This window comes from Cyprinodon tularosa, unplaced genomic scaffold (assembly GCF_016077235.1).
Source record: "Cyprinodon tularosa strain WSP-4 unplaced genomic scaffold, ASM1607723v1 ctg60, whole genome shotgun sequence".
Lineage (NCBI taxonomy): Eukaryota > Metazoa > Chordata > Actinopteri > Cyprinodontiformes > Cyprinodontidae > Cyprinodon > Cyprinodon tularosa.
The window spans coordinates 136,509-147,641 of NW_024039341.1; the positions used below are offsets into that span (position 1 = coordinate 136,509).

Below are 11,133 nucleotides of genomic sequence, written 5' to 3' on the forward strand. Positions count from 1 at the left end.
ATTTTTCCTGGGCTTTTTTGTACCTTACAAGCATAATAAACAAGTTCTTTTAGAGGTCTTTGTTAGTCCAACACTTCTGAGCAAGTTAACACAATGCTCCCTGGTTTCCTTTATTGTAAACAGCTCTGTATTAATGCAGGAACTAAAACTCTTAAGAGGCAATTTGAATGTTTTGTGGGTAACATAAACAGCTGTTTTTCTCTAATATTTCCAGGAAGCTTGTAAAAACCCCTGGATAAACATAATCAGAGATAATTAAATGTTAATACTTCCCTGTTCTCTAGATAAAGAAGAGAATAAAAAAACTTCTCAAGCAGAGTCTTTGTTAATTTAGTTAAGTAGTGCTGCTTTATTTCAATTTAACTCTTTAGATAAGTGCAGCTCCTAATGATCCAACTGCATTGTTAAAAATATTTTGAAGAAATGCCTGACTAAAGAGGATTTTTGTAATGTTATTTTGTGCACCTAGTTCATAATTTACTGCAAAAATGTTTTATAGCCTGAAATGTTTGTATAGAAAATACCGTAGCCTAAATGGCATTCATGTGATGCTTCTATTATATCATAGCACATAAAGTTTAATAAATTCTTTTTAGGTTTATTTTAATTGGACAGTTTTAAATCTTAAGTTTCACAAATATACCAATGCACAAATGATCCCATAATTCCACTTTTTATGAAAGGGAAAATCCTACACTGTCAAAAATCAGACAATCATTAAGTTTCTGCTGTTATAAAACAAGTTTGGCCATATAAATGTTGCTTTATTACTATTTTTAGACTGTTACGTTAGCACCTTCTTGGCTGAAATTAGACCTGTATGGGTTCAAGATAAATCACAAATTAAAAAAACATTTTCTCTCAGTTCTAGATTTTCAAATTCAATTAAATATTTTTGTATGATCATTAAAATTTGCAAAACTCCTGTTAAAAGAACTCCTGAAACCCTCAAATTGATTTTACACTTCTTACAAGGACTGCATATTTTTTATATGTGTGTTACAGAAGCCTAAAAATAAAACTATGATTAGAATTCAGACCAAGTTCCAAAATTAAATTAAAATTTCTGGAATAATTCGTCAACCCTTTGCTCTTTTTATGGAATAACTTCTCTATCGTGTATCGCAAAGTTTTGATGAAAGGAGGAAGCACTTCTGTCATCTGAACCAGACAAGTTCTTCTAGTGTTGTGCCCAAGAATTCTATGTTCTTTAGGCCACAAAGAGGTATTTGTTGTGAACAGGGGCTTTATGGTTCACAGGGAGAGAGGGGTCTAATTTCACATTGTGTTCGACAGAAACCAGTAGACTCCCTATACAATCACGCCGCAGGGCTCTGAAATCTCACCTGAACTCTCATGGACTTGCAAAGACCTAATCCACTGAGTTATTTTTGTAAAACTTTAATTGCTAGCTACAGGGCGTCAGAGTACGGTAATCATAGCAACCTAACACTGTAAACGACTGTTATGCTATCTTCTTTTATGATGCCTTTTCTTGAAAAAGTAGTTGGAAATTTTGATGAGAGATAGAGAGCAATTCCTGCTTTGTAAAGGGTTTTCTTTTTGCATCTGCTCTAAAGAAGTGTTTAAATGAGGCATTTAAAGTCAGCTCTAATATTAACCAGATTAGGGTCATAATCTGAACTATAGTTAAAAGAAAATTATCTATATTTTTAAGTACTTTGGAAATCCCCCCCTACCAGTGCTCATTGCAGCATCATCTTAAGACCCTCCCAGCAAGAGCTGCAGGCTTCCAGTCCCCTCCTCTGACATGGTGCAGGTGAGAGTTTCCACTTGTTACGCTATTCAAATGGGCGGAGGAGGAGGTAACTGAGAGAAACAGGGCACTCCAGAGAGAGAAAGCTCATTTTCTTCGACTTATGTTGAGATAAAAGCATGATTTTTAAACCACAGGTAAGTGGATTTTATTCATTGTTGTCTATAGAATGTTAAAGTATATTTTGTTCTAGTTAAATAATGATGGTTAGGCCAAAAGAAAACAACAAAGTGAATTTCGGGAAAGTGGCGAGATCATGTAACAGGAAAAAGGATGATTTGGCAAGCATCTGTTATTTATCTATATTTTTGTAAACGGTTCAGAAATAACATGATTAATATGTGTAAATACCTTTGTACCAATCATGTTTCTTTACCTGTGAAATATCTTATACAAGCTTCTGCTTCACAGATGTGTGAGATGTGTTTAAAACTAGCTTTCAAAACTAGCTGATGTCAATGATGAGATTTCCAAAGTTATAAAATGTAAAAAGGTTCAAGTGTCAGAGTTGGGTCTTGTTCATTTTACTCTGAGTTAAGCAACTGTAGACTCACTGATGTTGTAACTTTCACCACAATAAAATTTGACTTTCTTGTATAATTTTCTAAGCAAATGTTACATCAACATTTTAGAGATATATTAACTTCTTACTTTATTTTTTAAATTTAATTAAGTGTGCCAAGAATTTTAAATATATTATCAATTTTTGTTGTAAAATGACGAGTTTCACAACAGTTTAAGACATTTAAACTTGAACTTCCTTTCAAACACAATGTTTTGGGATTCCTTGTTGAGGTGGAAGCTGAAGTGACCAATGTTGTCATCGGTTTCCAGGGTGTAGCACCCACAGGAGCTCAAGCTGGGATCCAGGGGAGAAAGGAACAAAACAAGCCATATAGAAGCAGTCCTATAGGGATTGATCAAGGAACAAACACATTTTAATTGCGCTCAATGATAAACCAAACCAAACTGAGACACTTAAGGTATAATTGCATGACCCAATGCTGCACTAATTTTTGCAGAAGTTTCTTAATGGAGGGGGCAGACGTGCAATTAACAACATAGAAGACGTACAATGGTTTGAACATGTATTGTTTTCAGATTTTTTTTAAAAGATCATCATCAATATACTTCATTTTAACCCTAATCTTATAAAATATTAGTGAGGTGAATTATTTAAAGATCATGTTTAGAAATTTATTATGCTAACAATTATGAGATTGTTTACTTCAGAATAAAAAGAGGATTGTTAACAGAGACGGTTGCACATCAAAAGAACAGACCAGGTGGCTTACAATGAATGAGAAGGGCTGTTATTCAGAAAGATTTACAATCGGTAAACAGTCTGGATTGAAGCCACACTCTCACCTGTCACACAAACCTTTTGTCATCACCTTATTGCGCTGATTATTGTTTAGATAATTCCACTGACAGACATTCTCATTTGTCATGTGACTTTCGTTGACATTTTAACAGCAATAACTAATGACTGGTTTTACTATAGAAGTTCAATTTGATATATATATGTTTTATAGGTTGGGCCCAGAGCTGTCTCTTCTTCATCCAGTCGCATTATGTCTCCAGTCTGTTTTATGAAGGACACAGGTATGAGTCTATTCCTGTTTATGTGAGACCTTCGGTAAATATGCTCCATTCTTCCGTCTAAAATCACTCATTCATGTCCAATGCATTTGTTTGTAAATTCAATCCATAGGTTTTCTGAATACTTAAAAAGTACAGAAAGGTATTCCTATTGCCTTCTCCTAAAAAGGGAGAGAAAGTCTAAGAAATTTAAATAAATTCCTTAAAGAATCAGAGAGGGGGAAGGAAGTAAATTGGTTGATTTAATTATGGGTAAAAGAAAAAGTGAGATGACACGGGTAAATAAATATTGTACCATAGCCTGAAAAATATCTCACATCATGATGCCCCTAACTCCCTACTGTACGGATGATGTGACATTTTTAAAGTACCATGCAGCTCCACTTCTCCTTAAAACATTTCATTTGACCATGTTACATTCACCTATCATCTCTTTTCATTTCCACGCAGTAAAACTTACATTCATCATACTTCTTACTAAGTTTTATTCACGTTTGCATGATGGCTAGTGCATTTGGCCGCATAGCGTATCTTGTCCTCATGGAAAAACCGTTCCTGCAACTGTTTAATCTGGATCAATCTGAAATTTTTAATATCATCATAATCATGACAAGTAAATAGAAAGAAATATACTTTATGACGCCTACCTACTAAAAATATCTCATGGTCAAGGAGTCACGATGAAAATAAAAAAACGGCTTTTCAGACCTATATGCCATACTCATTCTGTTAACATTAAGAGCTTTATTATATATCATTTTAGACATAATTTAGTGTGATTTTATCTACTAAAGTAAAAAAAAAACCTGCATATGTTTGTTTCACCAGCATTTTACTGTAGAAAAATGGGGACATAAACAGGTAATCCTTTCCAAGTTATTACTGCATTATTTATCAGATTAATATCAATTATTAAAACTCATCCAACAGGGAGTATAAATATGAGTACCTTTGTTAAATGTAACTTATAAAATTGTCCATAAGATATTTTAGAAAAAGGCCAAATGGGAAACTTAAACCAGAGGTCAGAAAAATACCCGACAAATAGATATTCTACATGTCAGCAGCTGCTTAAATATTAAACTCTGATGAAGAGGAGGGCTATTATTACACCTAAAGCCTTTTTAGAAGTGCATGAAAGCTTTTTATTAGCATTTAATAAAGTCAATGGTAATCACTTGTTAAGAATTGTAAAACAATTTATTTTTACCACATTGGTGTGCTCAGACCCTTAAGGCTTACTTCAACAGTGGGGAGGCAACTAGTACACCTTTGGATCGTAAAAGCTTTGCAAAAAGTTTAATATAAAATTTCATTAAACCTTGGGTATCCATTGTTGTAGGAAACATGCTATTTTTTTTACATAAAAACTACTGGCTGAGCTAGTTTCAATCTTCTTTTGACCCTAACACACTTTCCCAACTTTGTTTTTCTCTTCCACAATGTTTTTTTTTTTTTTTTTTTTTTTTTTTTTGTGCAGGTATTTTATGCCTGTTCCTATCAGGACTCCTGCTGCTTCCAGCATTTGTGTCTGGGGTCACAACAGAAATGAGCACCACTTCTTCTGCCACTGATTCAGTCACAGTGTCAGAAGCCTCTACCACCACTATGCTCCAAGTTTCAACCATGGAACAAACCACAACCGAAGCAAATCCCCAAATCTCTTCTTCCACTGTGTCCAAAACAGCAAAAGACACCTCCACCCAGTCCAGTACTATGGTTTCTGGCAGTTCAACAGTCAACCCTACTCAGAGCATCATGTCCATCACTTATGGAGGTACTGCAACGTCCACTGCAGCCCCGTCTCCCACAACTACCTTAAGCTCTAAAGGCCAAACATCAGTCAGCACTCTCTCTGCCTCACCCACCCTGGCTTCATCCAGCACCCACTCTGCCTCACCCACCTTGGCTCCATCCAGCACTCACTCTGCCTCACCCACCTCCGGAGGCTCCTCACCATTCAGCACCCACTCCCCTCCAACCACCTCCGGAGGCTCAGCATTGCACAGCACCCTCTCTGTCTCAAGCACCTTACAAGGCACAGTATCCACCTGCTCCCAAATGCAGAGGTTTTGTAGGCTAGGCTAAATACAGGTAGACAAGCAGGGCACCAACCTTCCTCATCTTATAAGTAAACTCATATTAAGTTCATTAGCCCACTTTCTTTTTAACAGTAAACAATTTCCAAGTAGAACTTTGCATAATTTTAACCATAATCTTTTTGTAAAAAGAAAAGACGTCAGAGGAAGCACGACAGCTGTAAGAAGGCCTCAAAAGGTCCACAGTATGTCATATGATTGTCAGTCAGTTGTTTGGCAAGGCTGTTACAAAATAGAGCAAGACTTTGCGCAGGAAACTCACCGTGAACCCACTTTATAAGATTCCAAAAGGCCTAAATATTTTACCACATAGAACATAGCATTGGAGCAACAGTATAAGGTTTTATTATTAAACATCAGGTATGAGAGTTAAGCTTGACAGTCTGTATCGGTGTTCGAAAGTCTTTTTTAACAGTAAGGCAAAGATGGTCCTTAGCTGTTGTCCAATGTTGCAAGAATATTAGCATATAAATAGATAGTGTGGTTGCATTTAATGAAAAAAATAATATACTAAAGAAGCCTCACAACTTTTAATATGTTTATATGTCCTCTTGGACAGTATAAAAAGGTATTCTAACTATATAACAGAGTGACTAGCTGTAAGCTGCTGATGATGCTAAAACAGAGTTTGACATTAATCAACTTTTTATTATATTTGGTGGAATTTTCAATGCTTTTTTTTCTTAGCAGTAGAACCACCTTAGTATTAGGCAGAAGAAAATATGAGCTACACACACTTGGATTAAGTTTCCTGCACTGATTCTAGATTCATTACAACACTGACTATAATCTATGACAACGTTTCTCTGGAAAGGTTGAAAACAGAAATATTGGACTCCTAGTCTTCCCAAAATTATAATCAATATCTTAAGTTTTCTTGTTCTTTTGCATAAAGTTTATCCTTTCATGAGAGGGATGCATTGTTACACTTTTGCAGTCTCAATGATACCTCCTAAAGCAGGTAACATTGCAATGAGTGGCCACACCCACTTCAAACCTTTGTCTAACAATTGTGTGGGCATGTCAGTGGACAAAACATGGCCTGGAAAGAGTGTCAAGAAAAAAAATCAAGATAATGTCTAGTTAATCTGGAGTATTTAGTGGCCTTTTACCCAAGACTCAGAATTTATATGTGTGGTTAGTAATGCTAACGATGCAACTACGACAGTAGTTTTAGTGACTGGCAACACATATGCATGGTGGGACTTTAGCTTGGCTCTTAAATTAAATATGTAATAGCCACTAACTGGAAGACATATAGACCCAACGAGTTTAAAAGTTTAGTTTTTAAAGATAAATCAGAATTAGCTGAAATGTTTGCTACACCTCAAAGCTTTTCAAACTCTATGTTGGTTATCAGCCACAGATTTCTGATGAAAGCATTTCTTCTTGGAACTGGAAAAACTAGAAAAAAATTACATTTCCTGCCAATTCTCTTTAGGATTTGTTAAAGAGGATAAAATTGCGGGATTTGGGGGGGAATCTTAATAGTATGTTTCCAAATGTCTTCCCAAATATGACATAATTTCTCTGTTTTAGACGGAATGACTGCAAAAAACTCCACATCAAATTCTTCAATGGATATGGCAAGTCAATCTTCTAAAAAAATAACAATGTCACCTGTTTTTGTTTGTTCCTTTTTTATCCTAATCATGTGCCCCTCATTGTATTCTAACACAGATATATTGCCCTTCCTTCTCCTGCAACTACTCCGACTGCTACTCCATGTACAACAGTCAGAATGCCTCTGCTTGTGCTTCTGGAGAATCATGTCAGGTAACGAACCAAATGAGGCCCTATATACTTCTTTGTAAAAAAAAAAAAAAAAAAAAAAAAAAAAAAAAAGAGAATGAAAAGATAATGAAAAACAATCATATTTGTATAATTTTTCACTGGATCAGCTGTTGAGATCAATGGACATTTGGTACAATGTGAGCTGCAGTGCTTCTTGTGCTGAAAGTTGCAGCAACACCACTCAGACCACCTGTGCTGTGAACTGCTGTAACTCCACTGGCTGCCTTAGTGGCAATTTTGCATCCATGATGATGACAACCACAGGTAAAAAAACAGAAGATGCATTCACATAATTTACATTATCTTACTTGTATTTATTGTAAGGCATTTTTGTTTCTGTTCTGTTACCATGTTATATTGTATGTATTATATGATGTTACCATCTTATATTGTGTATGCTTATCTTGCATGATTTCAGTGGCTGCAACCACCACAACAGCCTCCCCGACAACAACAACCTCAACAACCGCAAACAATGTAAAGACCAAGACCTCCATTTGGAAATGTCATTAGCGTTTTTTGTTTTGTTTTTTTTGTCCCTAATTATTTATATATGTTAGGCTATTATCTGTGTTATGGGGTGAAGTTCAAAAAAGGTTCCATGACTTAAATTTTCTTGCATTTTCATTCTTTTTCTTGTTTTTTTTTTGTTTTTTTCAGGGTAACAAATGTCAGAAGGGTATGTGTAATGGTGAAAATTGTTACCAAATTTTCAAAAATGGAATGCCTGAAACCTGTTCCTCCATGGAGCCACACTGTGAGGTATGACGTATGAAGGTTTTTTTTTTTTGATAGCTGGGTTTTTTGGCCATTCAGTTGACTATGCGAATGCATTAAACTTTAACTTTAATGGTTGCTGCAATGCTTAAGCAGTAAAATATGCAGATAAAATAAGACCTGTTATACATCTTTAATTGGATTGCCGATAAGGTGGAAGTTATTAAGAAATTGTCACGTGATGACTGACGAAAGTGCTGCCTTCAATTGCACTGCCGTTTAAGTAAAACATTATTATATTATATATTACACTATTACAATAAAGCGATAAGAATAGTTTACAAAGTAGGATTTAAAGATCACACAAAAGTATTAATTTTATATTCTCATACTTTGATATTTCTTAATATGGTTAACTATGAAACTACAAAGATAATATTAATCAAGATAAAAAAATTAAACTGAAAAAGATCATTTAAGACATTTTCATATTTAAAATGATAGTAAGTAAAATGATATGCAGCATATAGTATGTGTGTGTGTCTAGCTGTGGAGTGCCTGTGGAATTAAAAGACTATAGACATAAAGCATAATGCTTAAACTTAAATATATTTGAAAAAAGGTATAAAAACATACTTTTGAGTACCGTATTTATAGAGGAGGGCAGGGAAAGACTATGTACTTGTATGTGTATAGTTGCATGTGTTTTTGTGGATGTATCTATGGTTCGTCTACACTGTTTTCACATATATAAAATTAATTTAATATATGTCACAAAACAAAAAAAGGACTAAGGGTATAAAGCCCATTTTGAAACTTGCATCTAATTGATTTGAATATGTTATGCATGATTACAATTTATGTAATATGTTTAATATACTATTATTTTGTTTGTTGAAAATAAATGTTATTAATGCATTCTTACATACTGTAAATTGCCAGTGTATCCAGACTTAAAGTATGCAGCACTTCAACCGTAACAAATTATTTACAAATAAATCTGATAAAACAATTATTTATATACAACAAATATATCCTTGTTTTAATTCAATTTCTTTTAAATTGTCTTTCCTCAGTTGAAAAAGAAGTACTCTGGCTCCGATGTTGTTTGGGAAGCAGGGTGCAGCAATTGCACTGTTCATACTGCCTGTAGGGGATCTTCAACCACCTCATGTCACCTGGAGTGCTGCACTGCCACCACCACCTCCTGCCTGATGCTGAACGGCACGCTGAATGTCCCTTCTTTCGCCACTAGAGGTCCCCATCTTCACATAGAGTTAATTACTTCCTTGCTATCTCTGCTTGCTCTCAGTCTGCTTCTCTGAGTTAAGGAGCATACCTGCAGTCATCAGTGTCTGTATATGTATCTTGATGGGAGTTAATCTGTTATTATAGAAGTACAAACTTATGAAAAGCATCAGCTGATTGCTATGCTCTGTCTCTCCTTTCCATTTCACAATTATTTCTGTTTAAAGACGATCAACAGGGCTTTAAAATCACATTTTATTAAAGAGCATTAAACAAGAGAAAAAAAGTCATCAACTGAGTCCTTACATATGTTCACGTTTTAATATTATTTATATGAATATGAAGTGTATGTTAAACAAAAATGTAAGTAAATGATGAATATTTTAGAGAAGATCTTGATTCATTTGCACTGCCTCACATCAGCTGTGAATGGGAGAAATCGGAGCCTAAAACAGCTCCGGCACAGATCATTTATCATATAAAAAGTAATTTTTTGAAATGATGAAGCTTTAACCTTATTTGCACTTTAAACAATTCCAAATGTTAAGCTGTTACAGGAAGTTGTGAAGGCTGGTTGCAGCATTTTTTTCTTTTTCTTTTAGATGTAACTTTCTGAAAGTGTGCAATTCAATATGTAGCTACTTGCATTTTAGTTTTCTTGAATGCTGACTTGTGGGGTCTACTAAGTTAATATTTCATTTTCAAAGGGTGATATATAAATTCTAAATGAAATCAGAAATGTACATTTATTATAGCTTTGTATACAATATGAAGTGCAAAAACTGTGCTTTAAGTTGAATAAATCTAATCTTTATCTGTGAGAAGTCTAAATCTTCACATTTTTATGACCATTTTATTGACATGTTTAAGAGCTTTGTGCTGATTATATTTCGTATTTTCTAAATGTTTACTAATCTATTAGTAAATGATTGCCACCAAAGGGAGGTATAATGCTTTGCTGTGGCCCAGCTTTGGTGACACAAAAAAGTTAAAATCCACAAAGGCCACAGATGCACCATGGACTAATTTTACGCAGGCAAAAGAAAATGTTCCAAGTAACCTCCTTTAGTTTTTTCAGTTTTTTTTTTCCTCAGGCAAGCAAACAAAAAAGACAAACTTTCCTCCATGTTCCTCTTGCGCTGGTAAAAAAAAACAAAACCATAAGCCCACCCAGATGCCTGCTGGTCCTACCATTGACTGCCTATTTATAAAAAATAATTCACCTAAATTAATCATAACAAACCATAAACAAAGGAACACGACTAAATAACCAAAAAACATAATCTCATAACAGATATCAAACAATAAAGTAAAATAAACTTAGCTAGATTATGCACAAAAACAAAAAATATTTTTAATTATTAACAAAAGAAAATGGCTCCTACATGTTCATTTATACTGAACTTAATGAAATTCCTTACTGTATCTCAATATACACATTCATAAAGACTATTGCTTCCTCACTAACTGCTACGTACCTGAACAGTTAGTGAAGCAGTCACACTCAGTATTAGGATTCTTACTCAAGTATAATAGCTGGACTCTCCAAATCATCTAAGCTGTAACATCCCTGAAAATATCTTCAAAGTTTATTTTGGATCATAGAAGGTATAATTATAAATGATGAAGCACAACATTTGTCATAACTGCTGACCTCTTTGACCCACAATGAATCATGTAAAATATAGGGATGTTGGATGTTTTCAGGGGAGATATATGACTTAGACAACTTTCATTGTCATTTTGTATACACTGAGTGTAAACAAAACGAAATTTCATTTTGTACAGCTCTCATGACATTTCCATTTCTTAAAGAGCAGCAGTGGTCAAATGTAAACAATGTGGGAGAAAAAAACGATGGAAAAAACGTTCAGAGGGAGTTCAGAGCATTGAATA

General features: G+C 34.5%; 1 protein-coding gene across 2 annotated transcripts; it reads left to right on the forward strand.

Annotated features, from left to right (window-relative positions):
* Nucleotides 1–1,754: 1,754 nt before the first annotated feature.
* Nucleotides 1,755–9,515, forward strand: LOC119797903 (flocculation protein FLO11). 2 transcript variants are annotated; one of them, XM_038307163.1, is made up of 9 exons: nucleotides 1,755–1,914; nucleotides 3,313–3,382; nucleotides 4,860–5,156; nucleotides 7,018–7,064; nucleotides 7,159–7,254; nucleotides 7,380–7,536; nucleotides 7,691–7,749; nucleotides 7,933–8,034; nucleotides 9,066–9,515. In XM_038307163.1, exons 1-9 carry the CDS (start codon nucleotides 1,897–1,899, stop codon nucleotides 9,312–9,314), a joined length of 1,095 nt encoding a protein of 364 aa, XP_038163091.1. In that variant the 5' UTR covers nucleotides 1,755–1,896; the 3' UTR covers nucleotides 9,315–9,515. The 2 variants fall into 2 exon arrangements, with proteins under 2 accessions (XP_038163091.1, XP_038163089.1); XM_038307161.1 differs by having other exon boundaries at nucleotides 1,757–1,914; nucleotides 4,860–5,417.
* Nucleotides 9,516–11,133: the final 1,618 nt, after the last annotated feature.